Source organism: Anser anser (assembly GCF_964211835.1).
Source record: "Anser anser genome assembly, chromosome: 3".
Taxonomy (NCBI): Eukaryota; Metazoa; Chordata; class Aves; order Anseriformes; family Anatidae; genus Anser; species Anser anser.
Window position 1 is genome coordinate 74344093 of NC_139722.1, and position 23405 is coordinate 74367497.

At 41.9% G+C, this 23405-nt stretch overlaps 2 protein-coding genes and 1 long non-coding RNA gene across 42 annotated transcripts in view; 2 read left to right on the forward strand and 1 right to left on the reverse strand.

Annotated features, from left to right (window-relative positions):
* The window catches only part of LOC310897086 (uncharacterized protein), a 34160-nt gene extending 13571 nt beyond the window's left edge, over positions 1 to 20589 (reverse strand). Inside the window, exons 1-5 of one of the 25 annotated variants that reach the window (XM_083830278.1) lie at positions 12676 to 12782; positions 12106 to 12157; positions 9286 to 9350; positions 8949 to 9063; positions 7447 to 8044 (exon numbers count right to left, since the gene is read on the reverse strand). In XM_083830278.1, coding sequence (XP_083686404.1) covers positions 8016 to 8044; positions 8949 to 9063; positions 9286 to 9350; positions 12106 to 12157; positions 12676 to 12687 — 273 coding nt within the window. In that variant the 5' untranslated portion in view covers positions 12688 to 12782 and the 3' untranslated portion in view covers positions 7447 to 8015. The other 24 variants (XR_014582046.1, XR_014582050.1, XR_014582037.1 and 21 more) reach the window with 24 other exon arrangements.
* LOC310897087 lies at positions 1182 to 15017 on the forward strand. Of its 2 annotated transcripts, none has more exons than XR_014582060.1 (4): positions 1182 to 2454; positions 4593 to 4658; positions 11602 to 14309; positions 14882 to 15016. It is a non-coding gene; the product is annotated as an uncharacterized lncRNA (long non-coding RNA). The 2 variants fall into 2 exon arrangements; XR_014582061.1 differs by having other exon boundaries at positions 1183 to 2454; positions 11602 to 14331; positions 14882 to 15017.
* A 437-nt stretch (positions 20590 to 21026) lies between the features above and the next one.
* Positions 21027 to 23405, forward strand: part of QKI (QKI, KH domain containing RNA binding) — a 158323-nt gene continuing 155944 nt past the window's right edge. For 4 of the 15 annotated variants that reach the window (XM_083832564.1, XM_083832565.1, XM_083832570.1 and 1 more), the window contains exon 1: positions 21027 to 21805. In XM_083832564.1, coding sequence (XP_083688690.1) covers positions 21664 to 21805 — 142 coding nt within the window. In that variant the 5' untranslated portion in view covers positions 21027 to 21663. The remainder of the gene's footprint in view (positions 21806 to 23405) is intronic. The other 11 variants (XR_014582956.1, XM_083832559.1, XM_083832568.1 and 8 more) reach the window with 5 other exon arrangements.

A 23405-nucleotide genomic window follows, 5' to 3' on the forward strand; every position in this document is an offset into this window, starting at 1 on the left:
CAGCTAAGAAGAGAAAATCCAGGAAGAGTCAAGATGAGTCAACCCAACTTCTTTTCTGATTGAAATTCACTGCTGTCTCTGCTGTTTTTTGTTTTGTTTTGTTTTGTTTTTTCTTTTTCCTTTCCCTTTTCTTTTCCCAGTGATAGATAGATACTTTGTTGACTCTGCTATTATTTCTTTGCTATGTTCCTCTCTTCCACCTTTAAGAAAAGCAACCTACCTAAAAAACTGGTAATCCTGAGCCTGGGAAAAATAAAATAGCCCAGTATAGTGATATCTGTAATTCAGACTCAGCAGTGACATGAATTCCTGAGTGCTCCCTGGGAGCCCTCCTTCTTACAGCTCAGTACTTCATAAGGGTAGAAAAAAGGCAACAAACTGCATGAGCTAGAAAGAGTAATTTTCCTATTTTTTTAAGTTGTTTTCTGGGATTCCTGGCATATTCAGAAGGACTGAGCAGTGCTCCTTAATAAAGCTTGCAATTAAGTAAATGTTGTGTTTGTTATGGTTAGTTTTGAATTTTTGATAGTCAGGAATGGTGAAGAGTATAAGGTAGGATTTATTAATCTTTTCCAGTGTTTATAGAACTGGATGGGCTGAAACAAGCAGCTGAGATTTAAGGTAGAAATCTGAAAATTGGAGCTATAATAATGAAGCTGCGCAATGTATAAGCATGTCTTCTGATGATTCGAAATAAATCCATGAGTTTCAGGAGCCTTAAATATACCTGTTATGCAGTTTCTCCAAATGGCCGGATTATCTGCATACACATATGACACAACTGCCAGAGAGACTTCTGCTTATTAGGAACCGTTCACAATCTTCCTGGAAGTTGCCAGAGCTGAATCTCGGCCACAGCTCCCCTTTGTTTATGCCCAGCTGGGAAATCTTGGTTTTGTCCTATCTGTCCCTGAGCACTGGGGGTGCATGGTACAGGACGTCCCCTACTACAGACTCCTGCCCTGCTGGGAGGGGGCAGGGAGCTCATCCTGCACACAGGGCTGCCCTGGTGCTCCTTGGGCTGACTTCGTTCTGTGCTTATGCCTGCTTTTGTGCAGTAGTGTAAGAAAGGAGTTTGTCTGACTCCCATATGCAGCCAACAGATGCTTGTGACCATGGGTGTTGCATGATCAACGAATGGTAACATAAAATCTTTAAACCTACCAAAAGAATTGAGAATTTCAGCAAATTTCTCTCTTGTCTGGATGCTCATTTTGATTGGCTATTGAAAAAAAAAAAAAGCCAGTTGTGCGTAAACTCCATCTGTTCTTATGGAGCAGTATATATGTAGTTGGTAGGAAAACTTAAAGGGATATGTGAGCGGTGTTATTGGAAAAACAGAAGAACCGAATATGGTATCAGAATCCCTTTTGGTGCACAGAGGGGGCTGCAATAACTGGAGAGCATTCAGCTTTCTGCAAAAATATTATCAGAAGAAATTGATCCTTTAATGTATGCCTTGGAAAAGAGAAAATTAAGCTTTTAAAATTATGCTTCCATTTTACAGTACTGTGTAATTTGGTTATACAAACTACACCTATGCAGATGTTTCACTGAAATGTTTCTCCCTGTACTCAGCAGAGCAAGGATACAGACCTCGCTGAACAGTGGGATGAGATGCAGAGTCTTAGGAGCTGTTACGTAGGTGATTGACACATCTTACGTTATTTGTTCTTCTGGTCTGTGATGCACCCTAGAAAACTCTACATTTCTCTGGGCCCGATGCAATTTTGTAGACTTGCAGAACAGCCCTGGAGAAGTCATGCATGTGCCACAACATCTGAACGGATCCAAGGAATGGGAAAAAAAGACGGGAGGAGAGGAAGCACTGAGCTCTACTTTCCACAAAACAAGGCCTCTGGAAATAAGATGGTGTCGAAATCTCTGCATTTATTGCTATGTGCTTAAAAGGTCCTTTATAGTTCAGGCAAGAACGATTCTTGCCCTGGCAAGCTTACACGCTAATTGAAACCTCTGTATTCTTGTGCCTGCACAACACAGCAAAATGCAGAGCCACAGCAATGGAAATACTGTGACGTTGCTCAGGTCAAAATACACATTACAAGAGCATCAGCCAGGAGAAAAAGGTGGATATTACTGTGAGACAAGGAGATATCTGGAAAAAGGAGGCTAGTTAGGGCAGCATAGCTTAGGGGGTACGGCTCAAAAGGAGAAGTCTGGGTAATTTGGGAGGAAAGAAAATATGCAGGAAGCTTGGAAAGCCAGGAGCTCTGAGATAAATTAAAGGAGACAGAGCAGACCAACAAAATGAGTAGATTTGATTGTTTGAATGACATGTGTGCAGCTGAGTAACAGGTGAAAGGAATAAGGAGGACATAGCAGTCTGAGAGGCTTTATAGGGATCACTTGGAGGCTGGAGGTGGTGAGCTGTGAAGGGGGAGGAAGCAAAATACAGTTGGGGAAAGCTAAGGGTGAGCTGTACCTGTTCTAGAGGCAAGTCTGGCTGTGGGAAGGCAGTGGAGTGAGGGGAGGATGAGGGCATGGAAAAAAGAGAACTTGAAGATTGAGATGTGTGCTGTGGGATGGGGAGGAACAGTAGCATTAAAGGATGGAGGGAAAGTGTTCCTTGTAGGTGAGAGAGCTGGGAACGTGGGATACAGTAGATTGTCTGCCCAATGTATCATACAGAGGAGTAGCAGAGAATAGAGGGCTACTGTTTCCTCTAATATTATATCCTGATCTACGTACAGTATGCAATAGAGTTTATTTAAGAACTTGCTAGTGAATGGTAGTACAAGAGAAGTGTTCAACTGGAAAGCTGCTGGCCTAGTACAGTCAGCACACTAGGGGCAAAACAGAGAAAAGACTTGGGGAGTGTACCAGTGTATGGCCTAACACCAAAAAAGTAACTTTTAGGGAAAAAGTGAGTTAACTTCTTCAGGGACAAATGGTTCCCTGAAGCCCTGGACATCCTGAGCTTTGCGCTGTTTTCAGTGAATGAATGCATTCTTAAAATATCTTAAGTTACAAACTTTCTTTTCCACAGCACATGCTGTCATGCCCCTGGCATTCTGTTTATCGCCTGCTTGCTGTAGCTACTCTGTCCCATTCACGCTCAGCATCCTTCGCCACCACCCTCTGAATTCCTCTTGGGTTCAGTTTGTTACTTGTTTGAGTTCTTTAAATTTCTCTACTCCCATACTACATTTTTGCTGCTGTTGAGTCTGGGGTGCCCTTAAAGCTGTATGCTAAATGCCTTCCTCCTCTCCTGAGCTCCTGCCCTATACGCACAGATGAACATCTGCCTCCTTGTTTCAGGGAGAGCTTTCTCCTGCAGGTGCACTGGTGCCCATGGAGCAGCTTGCTGCTTTCTTGCTGTCTGCTTCTTGCAATTCACCCTCCTTTTTCTTAGATGCATCACAGCTTCTGATGAATAGTTGTGTTTTCTGGCAGCAAGGAAAAAAAAGACCTACTTCCCATCTGCTGAGACTGAGACTTTCTCTGAAAGGTGGTAAAACCTCAGTGTTTTTCAAATTTTGGAAGAGCTCACTAGTCTGGTGGGGAGGAGGAGAAACCTCTGCATTCTGATCCTGGGTTATGTTCTCTGTTCACGTTATTTTTCATTTAGCTTTGAGAAATAAAAGCGTCAACCAGCAGTGCCTCCTTCTTCCTCCAATATTTTTGAAGGACAGACCAGCAGTGAGCAGTACCTAAGTTGCAGCTCCTCTCTTTGTCTGCCTACCTTCACCAAAGGCCTTTCTGCATTGACCACTCCTGTGTCCTAGTGGATTGAAGGGAAATGTGTGTGCAGTCCAGCACTGCATCCAAATTATTTCAAAGGTGTTTCCCAGTAGGATGTAATGTGACATTCATCCTCCTCTACCACATGTACAGAGACAGCCTGGGAGTGCCACTGCTTGTGCTGTAGCTAAAGTTTTGTTGCAGGGCAGTTTCTGTGTGGTTTAGTAATGCAGCAATATACAAAAATTTCAATTTTCTTCTTTCACAGTAAGTTTGAGTGTCCCAGCTTCTATATGCATGTGTATGTGCTTTTTAAAGTGATTTTGTGCTTTTGATTTTGTTTCTTTAAACAGCTAGTCATGTCATGAAGAAGTACAAAATGCTGAGCTTGAGCCTGTTTATTTGCAGTTAATGATATTGTGAAGTTTTCTTGTGTTTCCAGTTCTGTGTTTCCCATTGCTGTTTATCATGGACTCTTTTATTTCACTGTGTTTAAATATATGATGCAACAGAAAAATTACTACAAATAAAATGCCTTTCAGCCACCATTTATATGAGACAATTTTGAAGCCTTTCAAATACTGACATTGGAATTAAAAGTTATGTCTTGTAAAGAAACCTAAAATATATCTTAATTATTATTCTGGAAAATGAGGGAGGAAATCCTTGCATCAGTTAATCAAAATGCCCATTGATGTCAGGTGGGCTTGACCCTTCCCTCTAGTACAGAAAATGGTGTTACCTGGTTTTATGAACTGACTGCGGTGTAAACCCACTGCTGACTTCATACTTGTGTTCTTGCTCCAGACTTACAAGAAACTGGACAACTGTAGTGATTTGCTTGACATCCTGTGACAGGAGAATAACTGAGGCTTTTTACTTTCACACAGGAAAAATCAGAGCCCACCAATGCTCTGGAAAATGGACAACATGGAACGGGAATGGTACAGATCCAGGTAAGCGCTGGCACAGGTTGAGCTTGAAGGAGTACACATTCTCCTGTTCCTGGTTGGCAAGAACGTAATCTAGGGGGGAAGGGATCTTGTTTGACATCCTGAGGCTTGTTCCCTGAGCAATTATCGCTCGAGGTGAGCTTTAAGGATCAGGTTGCTACTTAATTTTACACCCATTGCTGGCTCTAGACACAAACCCTCCCCACTAGGCCTTCCTGTGTCTGAGGACATGTTGAGTCCTCTCATCCAGCACCTCTTTGTTTGTGATAGTTTTTCCTTGTCGTTGCTTCCAAAATATCATCAGCCAGCCATTGTTCAGTGCACAAATCAAATGCTCTGTGTCTAAATTAGAATAGAGACCTGTCTGGGAAGGGACACTGGAAATTTGTTTTTGGCAGTTTCAAGCAAACCGCTAAAGTGGTGGATTATTTTTTGGTGGTGTCAATAGCAAAAAAAGGGAGTGCAAATACTTCTGTGAGTAAGTGCACGAGCCTTACTTGGGAGTTTTAAGAACGTACGCTATGTATTGTTTGTTTTGTGGTTTCATAAGGTGGCAACCCAGCTGAGAGCTCTCACAGTTAAGCAGAGCACCATGCTATGACCAGAGAGCTACGTGAGATAAAGGATCCCATTTTTGACCTCTCGGTTTCTGCTTCATGCAAAGGTAGATCAAAAACAACAACAACAAAAAAACAGCCCTTCAGATATTGAGGCCCATCTTCAAATTTATTTTCTAACTCACTGGTGAGAGCTAAAGCATCTAACACATTTTCCTGCTTGTGTAGCCTTCTGTAAACTAACATACCAACACCCAGAAGCTGCTTCTCAAGTTTCAAAACCAATTATTCTAAAAACTAAGCCTTTATTCTGTTTGGCTGAAGCTAAACAAACTTGAAATTCAGCTATTTCTTTGAAAAGAATAGTCTGCTAATTGGTGTTGAGGTTTAAACATTTGAGCTTGTTTATTTCTCCCGCTTCCCTAAATTATGTTTCAGAAACGTTCCCCTGTTATTACAGTCTATTAAATCAGACTTATCAAAAAGGAAACATTTATTGATATCTTGAGAGTTGTGTGTGTCTAATTAAGGTTGTGTTACTGTGCATATTTTATATTAAAGTAAACATTTCCTGCAATTTGACTTTAATCAGGTCTGAAGGGCCTTAATAAGTGTTTGCCTCTTTTTTTTTTTTTAATTTTCCCTTGACCAAGGGAAGATATACACTTTCAGTTTGCAGAGTTGCATAATTTACCATTGCTTGAAGGAGTTCTGACACAAACTGTTTCTTATTCATTTGTTCCTGAAAATGTTGACAGCTGGTACTAAATGGACACTTAGGATGGAGGCACTGGTAAACCCAGAGGAAGTCTGGAGTATTTGTAGACTCCAGTTCTGAAGTGTGATAGGCAGTTATTTCAGCTATTTCTTGGGTCTCTCACCCAATTTTACTTGGAACAATAATTACTAGAAGGAAAGAAAAAGGATTTATAGGTTTCTGAATTCCTGGTTTAAAGCTTTTAATTTACAACCTTGCTTTTTGATGTTATCAGTATGCAAGCTCTCTCTCTGTGCAGTTATTGTTGTCCTTTACCATTTTTTGTTACTGTCTTTCCTACTTTGTGTACAGCTACTGCTGTTAGAAGGAAATTCAATCTCAAGTATGCAGTCATTAAAGCACCTGTCCTGTGCTTGGGTTCTGCTTTTCTTGTGCTGTTCCTCAGCTTGGTGATTAGCTTCATCCTTCATAAATATTTTTCCATGCTATAATTTAAATGATACAGTATGCAACCCGATCTTAAAGGATAATTTAAGAGTGACAGAAAGAGACTAGCTACTAGTATTTTCATTACAAAATGCTGTCAGTTTTGAGTGACGTGCCCTATATGCCTATGTGGAAGTGCATCCAGATTTTTAGAACAGTAATTTATGATGCAAGAACAAGTTTTTCTAATGAACTATAACATTTCTGTCAAATAGCTGTGTAATAGCTTGTCATTCTGCTGACAGAATTAAGATAACACAGTAATGCAGAATTCTTTTGCAGACTATATTTTAGTATACTACTGTATATTAATGTGAATGTGTAAATATGCTATATATTTGTGTCACTGTGTGGGGGGCTGAAGAGTTTCTTCTCTTTTATGAGGCTTTTCTAAACTTTGGCAATTTTTTTGCTACTTTCTAATTAGTATACTGTATAATAACTTTAAAGTGAAGTCCTGATGCTGTAATAGTTCTCATATAACATAGAGATTATTTTTACCAGTGACATCATATAACCCAAGTAGACATAGATAAGAAGAGGAAGAAAGAAAAAATACTTATTCCTCACTAATGGGGGACTTAGAACAATTCCACACTTACTGAAATTGGCACAGGATTACATCCGTGCTAAGAAATTAAGCAGCGCCAGGGAGTGTGTCCAGGTGTCCGTGCTGTTCAAGTGCTGGAGCAGCCCTTCAGACAGTTTTTCCCCCAGGCCAACCAGTGCTTCCCCAAAGACTCGCTAGGCACAGTTCGGTAGTGCCCACACCGTGTTGGGTGAAAGCTCAGCAGTGTGAACGTGGCTAGCCCAGGGTGGTTGGCCTTGCTTTTGTGCTTGGATCCTGGTCCTGTTTGTTTCGTTTCTTAGAATAGATGCAGCCAGAAAGTCTGTATCAAAAGTTGCCATTGAGTACAGATACCTTTTGTCTCATTCCAGTGCCTTTCCTGGATCATTTCCCTCTTTTATGACATTATTCTTAAAATCACCCTGGTAAAACAACTAAATGTTTAAAAACAAAACAGCACAAAGCAAACAACCCTCTTTATTTTCTTCAAGTAAACGTCACAAAATGTTAAGCTATTTCTTCTGTTTTCAGCTTTGAGGATGGTTTTAATATTTTGTAAAAGCCGAAGAAAATAAATTACAGAAAGCAAAAGATAACTGATTCAGAAATACTTGTTAAAAGCTCTTAAATTAGATCATGTAATTAGTACTCAACTTATGAGCATTGACATTTGGTGGCAATACATTTATGCAAACAAATTCAGTTCATGTGGTTTAGAAACACTAAATGATCTTTAGGAAGGAACGATGCTTGAGGTTTACGTAAGCTTCCTTCATAGGTCTAATTCCTGATATTCAATAGTTTTAAAAACAAGAACTCTCAAAAATTACCATAGAATATCCCTGACCAACAAATTATCCATGGTAATTGCATAAAAATGGCAGAAATAGAATGGTGGCAAATTATTATGTTTTGATATAGGGAATATATATTCTTGAAATAATAGTAGAGGCCCGATATTAGTTGGTTTTGCATTTTTCTTCACATAAACCTCCATGTTTTGTCTTCATTTTCTTTCACCTTTCAAATAATCATTTTGTATTCATAAAGTTTTCAGATTCTGCTGACAAAAATAACAGGTAAAGAAAATAATTATCAAACAGAAGTCTGTTCTTCTGCCCTGCCCCCTTTACATGGAGAAATAGGAGAAAATGGGGTAAGAAAAATGTTGTGCTTGGGGAGGAAAACTCTCCTAAATTCACGGTCGCTTTGCTAAGCAGGCACTGTTGATATTGGAAGCTGTTTGACCAGAAGAGAAACTGCTCTTGAGGACTTGTGAAGAAATCTGGAGTTGATTTGTGTAAAAGGGAGGACTGATCTGTGTTGTTCCACCAGCATCCTGCAGCTGTGGTGTTACAACACTCACTCCTTAGAGGAGCTCTGTACCAAAACTAATGCATCTTCACGGCTGCAGGTGGGCTCAGGTTCCTTCATCAATTAACTCATGAAGGTTAGGTGTCCGAATAACATTTCTAGAAATTAGATTTGCAGGGTGTGCTAACAGAACCATGCCTGTGAGCATGAGCTACGAATCTGGAAACACTGATTATGTACTACTTGAAGACGAGGGGGAAAAGCACACATCATCTATGGTAACTTGAGAAAACTTGCAGACCTGTTATGCTGATAATATCAAAAGTGATGAACAAATCCACCCATCTCTTTTTAACGTTAGGAGAAAATGTCTTTAGAGAAACTTGTCTTACTACATCTTATGCTAGACCTCTAAGCACTTTGCTAGTCGTGACTTCATCACTTTTTAGGCATTATGTTTGCTAGGAGCTCTAGGTCCATCTATCATCAGCAGAAATTTAAGCGTTTTGAGTACAAAAAAAATCTGCCAAATCTCACTTTATACACCTAAATCTTTAGTTTAGGCACCAAGGATGAATACTCTAAGGATGTACATCAAAATCAAAAAAGAAAAATCCTTTTCAGTTCTGTGCCATCCATGGAGGTAATACCTTCCAGTCCGTGGGATGATTCTGTTACATTGGTATGGAAACAGCTAGACTTCTCACAGTTGAGGTGGAGTGCCAGATTGCCATTTAAGTGCTGTGATTCAGCTGTAGAAAATATCTTTTGGAAAGGAAAAAAAGGTAAATTTATGCAAGAATCCATTTGGAAAAATCCCAGCCTAAAGATTCAGCAGACTCCAGAAAGTACTTTCTTGAAAACACATGGCTGCACCCCACTGCCTTCAGATAAAATGTGGCAACACTTCAGAGTCAGCCTTAGGAAAAAAGGAAGATTGCTCATTTTTAGTGTTTGTCATGCAGGATGAATGTTGAGAGAGCTTACCTGCAGTTTCCCGCACTTTTTTTCATCCTTAAGTATATTGTAATTTCTGAATTTGATTGAAATTCCTTGGACAATGAAAAACATGCAGAGGTGTGAAGTTAATTCTTCACCTAGCAAACAATTCAGGGGGAATTTCTACTGCTCTAAATCTTAACCAGTCTGGCAATCCTGACGGCACTGTGTTTGGTCCTTAGACACAACCAACTCAATGACCTACTTTTTTTCTTAAGAATTAGGATTTTGCATTGGGACCTAAATTCTGAATCCATTGTAGGATTCTCTGATTCAGAGAAGTGAGTAATAATGTACTCTGTCCTTGTTTATTCTTGAAGGAAAATGTCACAAGGGCAATGTCTTGCCCTTAAGAATCCACTGAAAGCGTTACTGGGCTATTTGTGCGATTGCTTTTGTGCACTTTCATCTTCTGAAAGCAAAGGTTACTCTTAGTCAGTCAGAAATCTGTGGATGCAAATGAGTTTCAGAGGAAGAAAACAGGTACCTAGTTTCTGACCTGTCTTCTGTATAAAGAATGTGAACTAGCTAATATGTAGGCCTCAATTCCTGTTGGTCTAGACAAGACTTTCTGGCTCCTCACACCAGTCTCTTTCTAAATAATTTCCTGACAGGCTTGTCTTAAATGTCAACGTGCTGGACTGGCATTCAGCTGATGGATGAGTGTGTACAATGTCTACTTTGGGCTTAAGTTACCTTTGCAAATTCTTCATTTTCCCGTGCGAAATTTTTGTTTCACTCAACCCTTGGATATTACAGGCAAAGGCAATGAAAATAGCAAAGTTAATATTTGAAGCCCACATAAACAATAACTTTAGAATAAATGAAATGTAGATGCTTTATTGGATTTAATTACATATAAAATTGAACAACCCAAAACCAAAGTACAATAAAAATCTGAACATATTTATTAGGGCGATGTTTTATCAAATTTAGATAGGCTTATTATAAAAATCAAAACCAGACTAGACAGTGAACTACTACTGCACTTAGAACTAAGAGTTAACATTCTGCAGTTGCTTCAGTAAGTTTTTTAAATGATAGCACAAAAGCACATTTTAAAATCCTCACGTTCTGGTTCATGATTGTGAAAGGAAATTGTAGAATTGCTGTCTCACTTCTACAGCAGGGCCTTGTTTACCATGGCTAAGCATGCATCAGAAGGGGAAAAAGGGGCTAACAGAAGGGCAGAGATGATTAAGGGTTGAAAATAAGACTCTTGAAGGTGTGATATTAGAAGAACTATGTCTATTTCAGTTCTAGCATTTTAATGCAATATATTCTTTCATCTATACAAAAACAAGTTTAATTTACAATTTTGAGCTATGTTAAAAATAAAATAATATTCTAGTATATCTTGCCATAGCCTCAGTATACCCTATATTTAATTTAAAAATATATAGTGTAGTTTCCAGCCCCCCCCCGTCTCACAATATCTAAACCTCCTCCTAAATAAATCAACTAAAATCATCAAAACCATAGCAGAAAGCTTCATTTAATCATTTGACTTGTAACCCTGATTACTTACCTGCACCTTGTATCATACAAAAAAAAAAAAGGCATGTTTATTGCTCGTGATGTTAAAGGAAACTCTGTATGGCACTGAAGCTTTGCCTTTTCATTACTGGAAACACAAATCCAGTTAAGTTTTTTTTGACAAGCTTTCATTTTTCAATTAACATGTTTTATTTCAAATTTATTCTCAGATGAAATGAGTTACATTTGCAGCTGAGGAAAGCAAAGATGAAACTTTGTTCTTTTCTTTTGTGCTCAGCTGTACAATTTATTTTTCTCCTGGCAACAGATTTTAAATCTCTTTGCTTTTTTTTTTTTTCATGGGAACTGTTTAGTAAGTGCCGACATTAGGGCTGACAACGCTTTGTGTGTTTTTTTCCTTTTGCCTGGTTTCTGTGTCTGTGTGTGCAGGCATGCATTCATTAACGTAATTCCTCAACATTCAACAAGAGTGCATCATAAACCAGAGGAAAAAAGCCTCATAAATATTTAGATCCTCCATCTACTTTCCAAAACTAAAGTGAGAAAGAGTATTTAGTGAGGACTTGGTTTGAGTTAATCTGCATATGAACTGAAAGGGGGTACAAAAGGATGAAAAGGTGGTGGAAACTAGCATACAAACCCTGTAGTCTCCAGGGGGCCATTCATCTTGTTCTTGTCAATACAATCTCAGTCTTACTGCTTGGCTGTTTTCTGCGCATGGCCCAACAGGCTGGCTTTTCTGAGGCAATGTTGCAGAGGATGTGAGAGCCTTCTTCCTAATTTTGTTCTATCGTGTCATTTTTCCAGAGGAGAAGCAAAATACTTCATGTTTCGGAAGAAGCTGGAGAAATCTCTCCAAATGCTTCTCTACTTGTTTGTGCTCCACACTGACACAGAAACTTCCCTTTTCTTAAGTAAAGGGATAGGTATGTCATATGAAAAGCAATTTTAGGTAAGTTGACTATTAATGACAAGCAATGAGATCACATTCTAGTTTAAGGTGTATTATATTTGCATATCGAACTACACAGTTGTACAGTTTGGACTTAATGTTGTGGACATTTATATATGAAATTCCACTAATAAACAACACCATCAAAAAGGTCAAAATTACAGATGTTAAAAAAAAAAAAAAACTTTTTGTAATTGTACAGTGACCTAAGTGTTTAGGTTGGAAGGCACCTCTTGAAATCACCTAGTCCAACCCCACACAGGGAATTCAGTAATTATTTTAGAATTTTACGTTTCAAAAACGAGGGAATATTTAAAAATTATTTCATGAAATGAGATAAAATTGAGATTACCACTTACTACATATGATCATTGATGACCCGCAACTGTTGTGCATAGATGTCCTTTTCAGCTAAAATGAAGCAAGGATAACTGAAGTCTGTAATAAGACATGAATAACAATTTCATGCGTAACAAAATTCTTGATCATAAACAGCCAAATGACAGCAGTTTCTTGGCTGTTGTGAGGAAAAAGTATGAAATAATGTAAGTAACTTTCATCAGTTTTCTACATCTAGTGTCTGAAGATAAAACAAGAGAATTACATCAATACTGTATGCAAAACTGGTCATTTTAGTCATAATATATTAGTGAAGTTCACTTATCTTACTACACTACTATCTACTATTTTGTATGTGCAATAACTAGTTATCAAATTAATCTTTATATTTCAGTCTCCTAATTAAATGAAGTTCTCAGCTTGCTTTTTTTTTTCTTTTTTGAAGGGGTTTTAACAGACCTCCCCAGAACCCTGTTACTGGAGCAAAATTGTGAGCATATCTACATAACATCTCAGGTACGAGCCTGAGCGTACAGTGCCAGGACTCCCTTACTAATCATCCGCTGTCAATCTGACAGAGCTCTACTTACTCTGACAAACATCTCCAGTGGTACCAAGATCTGTCTGTAGCCAGAGGGATAAGTGACTTCACTAACCTGTAAGACAGGTGTGTACAAACTTCAAAAGAGGACAAAAGATCAGCTACACCCCTAATTAAAATCAGATGGATGACTATAAATAGACTACATGGGAGGAAAACCAAAGTGGAGATGTACACATTTGAATTGGCTCGCTAAAACCTTTTTTTCTGGCATTAAATTTGGCCATGTAAAGCAAGTAGAAAATTTCTGGAGATGGGGAAATTCTTTAAGTCCAGTAGTGCCTCCTCTTCTCCTCTAAAAGAGAAGCAAGTGGTCTGCAAGCTTCCCAAGTAACAGGGACTTTCCAGACCTTGCTGGGGTGGGTACAAGGAAGGCTGCCTATTTTGGATCACCTAACACCTGGTTTCATGCTGACTTTCTTTAATCAAAAGAAAATTATGAAAAAATTATGAAAATTCAAGATAACTTTTTCCTGCCTTGCCTTGAGCAGTGTTTTCTTTATAGTCCCTGACACAACCTGTTGTCTTTTAAGCATATTGTTACACAAGACCAAATATTTGTTAATACATAAAACAGTATTGTTACACAAACTGGATAGTGGAGTATGTTCTCTGGGATACCTACCTTTTGCGTGATCAGGATGTAGAGGGGAGGGCTAAAAACCTGAGAGAATTATCACACCTGTTCTGTAAAAACAAAACGCTGAAATCACTATAATAACTGTAAAAACCTTTCTTTCCTAGTTCAACAGATTATGTAAACACCCAAAAGGTGAAGAAAGCTGCCTGTGAAACTTTCAAATACATTTTAACCAATACAGTACCATAAAAGATAATGTTAACATTTCAGTTAACACCTTATTTACAAATTATACAATAAATTCCATAACTTGCAACTGCCCGTTAGAGAAAGTGGCCTTAATTTTTCTAAGTTACAAGAAAAGTTGTCATGTATGTACATGGAAATTCCTCATGTTCTAGTTGAACAGGAATATCTACATGTGAACTAGATCTGCTCAAGTCATCTGAATATACACAGAGAATGTTATGTTTTCTCATACTTCAGTTATAATCAGAGAGCAAACACAAAACATTTCAAACTAAAAATGATAAAAAAATATAAGAATCTGAGAGATGGTTAGAATGGTTAAAATATAATTTCCAAATGTATCAAAGTTATCTTCAATAACTGTTGTTTCCTTAATCAGACCACAATGTCTAAATATGGACAATTACTCAATTTTGTATAACATCTACTTTGCCTCTACACCATTAATGAATTTTTCAGCTTACTTCCTTGCCCCCTTACTCTGTGGTCTGTCCTACACAATGAATTTTTCGAATGTAAAATACTAATACACTTCTGAAAGCCAGAAGTAGGGAACGACTGCATTACAGAGTAATTTAGTTCTTGTCAAAATCCTGAACCCAGGCTCCTGCTCAGACTATTTGAGAAGTTGTTAACAGAAAAATGTTTCTGCCTGCTTGCAGTGAGATTCAGATGTCTATACAAGAGCTTGCAGCAGCTGTTTCAAATGCCCTTTAAGGTGCCAGAGACATCCAGACAGAGTGGGCTGATGTGATGCAGGAACTCTGAGAAAAGTGACCTGGAGATTTGAGCAGGTACCAAACGGGATACCAGAAGGCAAGTGAATCCTACCCTTTATAGTGTTTATACTCCCCTAACAAAGAATTACTGTAATTCAGCAGTAAACTCAAATAATAATGAGATTATTAGTATTAGCTAAGTAAGATTGTACAATTGTGTGTGACTGTAGCTCCAAATGGGCTCCAGTGACAGTCAAACAAGGACTTACGATGTACCATTCTACAGCTGCCAAAGAAGACAGCACGAGCCTTAGGATGCCTCCTGTTTCTGTGAGGAGATGCCAAATCCACCCAAGTCATAGTGGCACTGCTATAGCAGGCTTTCATCCTTGCATCTCAAAGTACTTTACTACAGTGTTTCACAGCTTCTGAAGGGTAGAAAACAGTGAAATGGGGGTATGCTGTAACTACAGCTAGCTACTGTATTCCAGGAGAGACCTCCCATGCTCAGGAGAAAGACAATGGGTAGGAGGAACAAATGGGAGAGAATGCCATCTGCAAACAAAACACAGTTTAGGCTTCCAACAGTGTAAAAAGACCATATAAAATGTTGTGAGACTGAACACCATCTCGCTGTTTCCTTCTAGAGAAAAGGCACTAATAGCCATGAGTAGATAAAGCAGACAACAAGCTTCTGAATATACTGTAGCATGGAAGCAAAGTGGTCTTTGTGTTGGAACCTGATGATCACTGTGCCCTGTCCTTCGCTTTGGAGGAATGCTGCTGAACAAGTCTCTCATCGCCAGATGCTTCTCAGGTTTATAATTCTTAGTCCCCTTCCTTCCACACAGCTTTATAACTCCAGATGCTCCTCTTATTTTTGACACCATTAGATGTAACAAAGAACTTAGGAAAAATAAAGATTTGGAATATATAAAGGAATTGAGTGGAAAAAAGATTTTTAGTCATATGTAAGATTCTGGATCTGTCCAATTGATTGATTATATTTTATTAGATTGCTCAGCCAATACAAATGATTCTTGCTTGTTACCAGAAGGTTTGAAAATGCAACATTTTATTATACTTCATGTGGATGTTTTCTGTCCAGTTAAGTATAAGCTCCTTGGCTAAGCACTGCTGCTCTTCATGTACTGAACATTAAGAAGCATAAGCAACGTATAAGCGGCAATCCTTCAGTGTAAGTCAATACACATATACATTCATATTTCAGACATGTTAAAAGGAAAAATTAACTTAATGTATCAATTGCATTTTAAGCTCTACTTGCTTTTACTAGTAATTGAGATGAATGGATAATTTAAATCTATTTACAAAGTTAAGGCTGAAAGCATTTCATTTATATTCAACAAAACCCGATATACTATGGCATTTTACCAAAACATGGTGCACCTGAGAAAGACTTCTCAGTTTATTTAGTTGACAGCTCTTCGCTACTGTTGTTGTCAAAATACATCTGCACATTTTTTTAATTCTATAGTGAATGTGGAAATATTTCTCATTACAGTGAAAAATAAAAATATGTTTAACTATATATATCTTGTGCAGAAATATGTCTTTCAGCATTGTATTTTTAGTTACACATAGCAAATAAAAAAGCTGCTGATGGCACTACCGTAGTAGTTGACCGCATCACTTGGTTAAAATGCAGAATGCTATCCTGGATAGGTTAAAGGTAGATAGTGTAAATCAGATGGTAGAAGACAAACAGGTACATCTGAAGTAAACAGTGGCTAATATCTCTTAATATTCTTAGTTTCTGGATATCCTCATATCGTAGTCTTTTTTACAGCACATGTTGACTCAGATGACACACATTTAGCAGTGGTCAATTCAGTGCCTCCACAGGCTCAGGCAGCACGTGCTCGGTGCTACTCCCACCCCTGCAATCTGTGGCACTGGCTGACAGCCCCAGTGTGCCCGCACCTGACTTCTCCAGCAGGGACAGACCAGAGGCCAGGTGAAGTTCTCACCTATACAAACCCAGGGCTGTTTAGCTAAGGTAGGAATTTTGTGACCATACAAATGGAAAACATCCTATCTGAACCTATAGGACCATGGGACTGGAACCATTAGAAGCGTGCATGCTGAATTGCAAGAGGTTTTGACTCCTTTTAGTGAACTAGTAAGAGTATTGATTACCCATGATCCAAGAGCAAAATGCACAACAGTACAAGCAGTTGTAAATTAGTAGATGTAGGGAAGTTTATGAGCTTAGAGGTAAAACATACCTTCTGACTGTGCATGATTCAAATATGTTCTGTGAAAAATTGTCTTTTTCCCCCAATGGCTTTTAAATTTAAGTAACAGTATGAGCATGAGACAAAGTAGGGAAATAAGTACTAGGACAAAGTAGTTAAATTTTATTTATAATATCTCAATTTAGTTTTCTCTCCCTAATTGCTGGCCATTTTTTCTTTTCTATGTTTTCTGAGATTGCTTTTCTTTCTTTCCCTCCTTCTCAATGTTTTCGGCCTTTTTCAGCCACATTACACTAAGAGTGGCCTATGAGACACTATTTTCATCTCATAGTGAAGACTGTGAAATGAAACCCATCTAAACCCTGGTTTCAATGCATGGAGATTGCTCGGGTGCCTAGCAGAGCTACCACCTGCCCTTGGTACAACAGACACATTTGGTCATCACTAGAACGCTACATTTTCAGAAGAAAAGTCCACGTAGCATTACATAAAGAAACAGCATGTACAGGCATTACAGATCAATAGAAATCATCTACTTAAAAATATAATAGATCATCTATGGTAATTGATCTATGGAACACTGTTGCAATACATCCTACAATATGATGATTTATATATGCCTTCACTAAGAGTTAAAATACTTAATACTTTATGAAACAGGATTTAGGCCCATCCATCCTACCTGCATGAAGAGCACTAATTCAAGGCACATGGAATACACCTTACTAAAAAAACTGACCAGATTTAGGTCAAAGGTGGAAAATAACTTTTTTTAAAATTGTTGATAGCTTTAGCATGTTCAGTTCTCCCCAACTTAATGACTGCATAATTAATAAACAAGTACAGGAACAGAGAGAATGTAGCTCTTCCTACTCTTGCATAAGTGCAGTAATCACAAATCTCTCTCCTCCTGGCTCCTTTATTCCATCCTGAGGAATGGCCAGTTCCAAGAGGAGAGATGCTGTGGGTTGACTCACCCTTCTCACACGGCTGCTGTGCTGCCTGATGTACATTACACCTAGAAGGCACAAAAGCAACTCCTTCCAGAATAAGGTATGCTTAAAACCCCTATCTTCCACTTCTTCAGCAATCAGTCAGTGTCGATAGTGAACAAAAATTAGGCATTATCTCTTCTGAGGTTATGTACAGCAATCAGAAACAGAAGTGCCTGTGTTCTGATCTGACGACGTTTAATGGTTGAAGTCTGTCCTAGGATTTAAACACAATTCAAGACATCTTTTCAACTCACTGCTGTGTCAGGAAAACATTCAAGCTAGAACGAAGCATCCAATTATACAGACAGGATACACCTGGCATGCAGAGTAGACAGGTAAGATTTAGCATTAGTACTTAAAGAACGTGAGGTGGTCATTGGAACAATTTTTTTCTTTAAATATTCTCCCCCCCCCCCCTTTTTTTTTGTTTGACTATGAATACTATGCTTACTACTTATTACTTTGAAGCTCTACTGTGATTTCTGTTGGAAAGTTATCTGTCAGTTTGGCTTAATGTCAAAGGAAACTGGTTTTAAAGAGTTGTCAGGCATCACAGAACTCAAATATTGTTGATGTTCCTGGAAGTTTTTGGTCTGAATCTAGACCATACCGTGTTCATGTGTCATTCACCTTCTAGAGATGAATGAATTTCAGGTGTTCATCTAGTGGCCACGTCTGCTGCATCACAGTTACAGCAGCTACAGTCTTGTCCACCATGCATGAATCACAAACAGTCCTGAAGCAGTATTTTTCCTCAGGTGACTGTAAATGGGTAAGTGAATAATCTCTTCTTTCCCTAAAGAAGGGTAGTATGGCACATTGTTACCCTCCTGTTGTAGGCAGTTTCAGAAGGCTGGTGACATCCAAGTGTATGTGCCTATGATTAAGTCAACAGGGATGCTGGAAGCAATTGTGAATGCTTTAACTAAAAGAATGTTTCTCAGTAGCCATCAGCCTTCAGGTCTCCTATTTCCCCAGCTGCTATCAGATATGAACATTATAGCAGTAATTAAATTTGCTTTTTACGATCAGTGCAAGGCCTTTACTGCCATATACAGATCCTGCTGCTGGCATTATCATATTTTTTCTTATTTCAAGATTAGATTAATGCAATAAACCTTCACCTTTAAAAAAAAAAACCTGTTGGAGAATACTACAGTTTATGAGATACAAGAAGGGCTACCTAGATAAAGGGAGTTAGAGATAAGGACTTCTGCTTGTGTTCAGACCGAAGTTAAGGTGTTGGGTAGTTACCTCAGGAACCATCAGTGGCCACAGGACCCGTTTACCTTGAAATAAATAAACCAAAACAGTAACAAAATCCCCTCCCCCCTGTTCTTTCCTCCATGGGAAAGCTCCAAAGTTCAATACAGTGCAAGGGAATTTCTACTTCCCGTTGCCAGTCTTGATGGGAGCTACACCTTCTCACAGCTCTTTAGCCAGAATCAATTCAACTTTCATCTCCCATTCGCTCTTAAAGCCCCCTTTCCTGGGACACAGAAGTGTGGGAAGGTGAAGGAAGAGAAAAGAACACAAGGCATGCAGAGGGGGTTTTTAGGTAGGTTTTTTTGTTGATTTTACGATATACTTGATGAAGAAAGAAGTCTGTGATTTTTTCTTTATTTAAAACTAACAGTGCTTTATCTACATGTTGTCACAGCATTCAGCTTTTCCAATAGCATCTTTCCAATGCTTTAAGTTCAGACTTGAAGTATCCGTGGAAAAATGAAGGATGAGATTTTTTCCTAGGTAGTTTATGCTTTATTACACAGGCAGCTTCAACACATTATTTTACCTCAATTTTTGTACTCTCCAGACTAGGTAAACAATTCAGGTTAACACATAGCAAAACAGCTTGAATCCCGCACTGCAATGCATGAATGCAATATTGCCAGTGCTGCTGGTGTCCAACATCCTATTCTCCAGTACATAAATGCAAAATAGCTTACCATAAGCTATACTGTTCTCTTTAGCTGGTAGGTCAATTGGTAGTTACTGCACAGTAACTTGTGCTGGTATTTCTTACCTTATATCGTGTGCTTATTTTATCTGCTCGTATCCAAGCAGTGGAAGCACTTTATGTGCAGGAGGCAATAATGAAGCGGTATGGGAACAGCTGCACCAAATCTGCTGAAAAAAGTCTCCATATGCTATTTTTACTGTGAGAATTGGCACTCCAGAACAATTATTCTGACATTATCTAAGTTCATCTAATTTTAAGACGAAAGCCTGCTGTCTGACTGATGTCCTTAATCAAATTCAGTCCTTAATCAAAGGATTCAGTAACATGTTTTCTCCGTGTTTAAGAAGAGCTTTCAGTCACTGGTCAAAAATAAGCTGATAAATGGCTACAAAAAAAATGCAACAACTTCCAGACTGATTGATGATAAACATAAAAGGATGACAGTTTTGTTATGCATGAAAAGTGTGGTTTTGTGCATCACCATTTTAAAACAAGAGAGGAATTGAGGAAATATAATATCGTTATTAAATAGGAACGGTATTGCTTCATCATCTGTAGCCATGCTGCAGCGTGCTTTGGGCATGCTATTGAGGGAAAAACAATCTATGGTAAAAAAAGTAAAAATAAAAAACACGTTTGTAGCATTGGTATGCTTTTTGATATTTTTTTTCCTGAATGCAGTTTTAAAAAAGGTGATGGATGCCGTAAACATGACTTATCTTACATAAACCGTTAAATTTTACTTACGTAAACCAAACCCTGAAATTAAACACGTTATCTTGTCCAAATAAAGAGTTAAAGGGAAGGATCCGGCCGACAGCAGGAGGAATGCAACCATCCGAGGCATTTCTGCCGCTTCGCGCACTACGCTGCGTTTCTGTCACCGCATGCCCCTGACAAACGGACACCGGAGCTCGACGACACCCGGTACAGCCTCGCACCCTGCCTGACCGAAAGCTCCCAGCGCCTCCGGGCACCGCCCCCCCGTCCCCGCACCGGCAGCTCCCAGCGACCCGAGGGCGGCTTCACCCCACAGCCCGAGCAACGGCCGCACCGCCCGCGCGCGGCGTCCGTTAAACGGCCGCTCCCCCCTCCCCCCCCCGCGGTACCTGAGCCCCGCGCCGCTCCCCGCTCGCGCCGCGCGGCCGCTTTAAGGGTTACACGGCGGCGGCGCATGCGCGGCGCAGCCACTTTTCTTTCCTCCCCCCTCCCCTCCCGCTTCCCCCCCCCCCCCCCACCCCAGCGCACGCGCGCTGCCGGGGGCTCTCCCCGCCCTCCCCCCCCTCCCTCCTCGGGGGCCGCGCACGTGACCCCGCGGAGCGCGCCCCGCCGCGCGGGGACTTTGTTTAGAAGAGGGGCGCGCGCGCGGTCCCGAAAGGGGGCGCGGCCGGGGGGCCCCATTCCCGCCCCGGCAGCCGACGGTTGGCTCCGCCAAGCGGCGCTGCCGCCGCCGCCTAACGGCCGCCGCGGCCACGCCCCCTCCCCGAGCCGGCCGCGCCCCCCGCGCCGTGCCCCCGCCCCCTCCGCTCCCTCCCCTCCTGCTGCCGCCGCTGCCAGCGCAGCCTGAACTGAAGCGAACTCGGGAGCGAACTGGGGAGAAGTGAGGAGGCGGCGGCGGGGCTGACGCGCACCAGCCACAGGCGGCGGCGGCGGCGGGAGGGCGGGGAGGACGACGACGAAGAGGGCTCGCCCGGCGGCGGCGGCAGCAGCGGAGAGACCCCGGCGGCGGCTCCTCCTGGGAAGCGGCGGCCGCGGCAGCCCGCCCCGCTCGTCCCCTCCCTCCCTCCTCCCGCCCTCCCCCGCCGCGGAGCCGGGGGGCAGCGCCGAGGAGCGGAGCCGGGCGGAGCGGCAGGAGGAGGAGGAGGAGGAGGAGGGGGGGACGCAGCCCGGGCCGCGCCGGCCGAGGGCGCACGGAGCGGCGGCACCGACAGCGGCGGCGGCAGCAGCGGGAAGAGGCGGCGGCGGCGGCGGGGCCCCGCGCCCGGGGAGGAGCGCGCAGCCCGCGGCGGGCTTCCCAGCGAGTTTCCTCTTTTTTTCTCCGCTCTCCCCCCGCGGCGGCGGCTGAGCGTCGGCCCCCGGCGGCGAGCCGTCCTCCTCCTCCTCCTCCTCCTCCTTCCTCGCGGGAGCTCCCCTGCCCGCCCCCTCCCCTCCCCCGCGCTCCCTGCCGGCCCGCCCGCACCCCGCCGGGCGCCCCGTGCCGCCGCCGCCGCCTCGCTCGGCGGAGCTGCTGCGGGCGCCGGCCGCCGTGGAATATGGTTGGGGAAATGGAAACCAAGGAGAAGCCGAAGCCGAGCCCCGATTACCTGATGCAGCTGATGAACGACAAGAAGCTGATGAGCAGCCTCCCCAACTTCTGCGGGATCTTCAACCACCTCGAGCGGCTGCTGGACGAAGGTAAAGCCCCCGCCGGCCCTCGCCCCCTGCCCGCGCCCCCCGCCGCCGCCCCGCTCGCTGCCTCCCTGCCTGCCGGGAGCCCAAAACAAAGGGGAAGTGCGGCTCTGCCCGCCCTCGGCGCGCCCCGCGGCTGTTCTTGTTGAAAAAACACGTTTTATTTTTCCTTTTATTTTATTTATTTTTTTCCCTCCGGCCTCCCGCCAGGGGAAGGGTGACCGCCGCGTGGAGGGGAGGGAGCGAGGAGAGGCGCTGAGGAATGCGCGGGGGGGGGGGGGAGGAGGAGGAGGAGGAGGAGGAAGGCCCCCAGGCCCCGTCCCCCCCCTCCCCCCGTCCCCAGCGCCACCCCACCCCGGGCGGCCGAGAAGTAGTTGTAGTTGGCTCACGTCGCCGGCGGATCCCCTCCCGGCCTCACTTCGTACGGAAACTTAACTCGGAAGGCTCCTACGTGGGACTCCTTTATTAATTTCGGGGCACGCCGAGTTGCGAAAAGGCCCCCGCCCCCTCCTGCCAGGCCCCTGCTTTTTGGGGACGGGGGGTGGGGGCTCTGTAGGCTCGCCCTGTGTCCCGCAGGGCCTCCCAGCGCGGCAGCAGACCTGCCGTGTCGAAATTAGGCTCTGCGTTTGGGTTTAGTTATTCCAAGTTTGCCTTGTGGTCTGCTCTTTTTTGTTAAAAGCCTTCCCCTTTCTTCCCACCTTAAACGTAGGCTTTCTGGAGAGTTAGACGTGTTTAACCACCTCTGGTAGTCTCGCAAAATACACCAAAGCCAGAAAGTATTTATACAGCTCCAACTTCTCGAGGTCCTCAGCGTGAAAGGCTGAATTTCGAGATCTCGAGTCAGGGTTGCTGTCCGCAGACATATTCCTCCTCCTCGGTAAAAAGAAGTTTGGGAAGTTGTTGACCTCGGAAGATGGAAGAGCTGGTTATATTTGGGAGAGCGACTCCCCGCCCTCTCCCAAGACTGTAAAAGCGAGATAGTGGCTGTAGTACAACAAAAAATAGCGTATCGAGAAGCTGCTACCTTCTGAAATAAATGATAGAGGAGTACAAAAAACAAGCCAAGCAACAAAGCAGTGAAGAATTACGAAAAATGGATTCTGGGAAGTGATACAATGGGAGATTTTTTTTTTGAGAATTTTGGTAGGTGTGAATCTGTAGCTGAGCAAATACGGATGTGAAAAGTAAAACAACTTAAGAATTGTGTTCTTGGTCTCCATAGAAAATGATTCCTTCAGAATAATTAGAATTATAGTAAATATCAAGATGAAAGTTGGCTGAGAAGACTTCTTCCCCCCCCCTCCCCCCCCAAACGAACATTTCAGGGGCTTGATGTTGGATTTTTGAATTCCTCAGTCTCTTCAGCTTTGTATATTTGACCAGAGGAGGCCCGAAACTTTTTTTGTCAGAGAACAAAAGAGAGAAAAACATTTCCCATACGAAAAGGACACTGAAAAAGGAATGTCTGAAATCCTTGCATCTGTTGAGGTTATTTTTTTTTTTTTAATACCGAAAGCTCTGGAAACCTGTTTTGTGAAGTAGTAGAATTCCGAAATGAGGGCCGTGGAGACTCCTGCTGAAAAAGTTGTTTAAGGGTTGTGTTGAA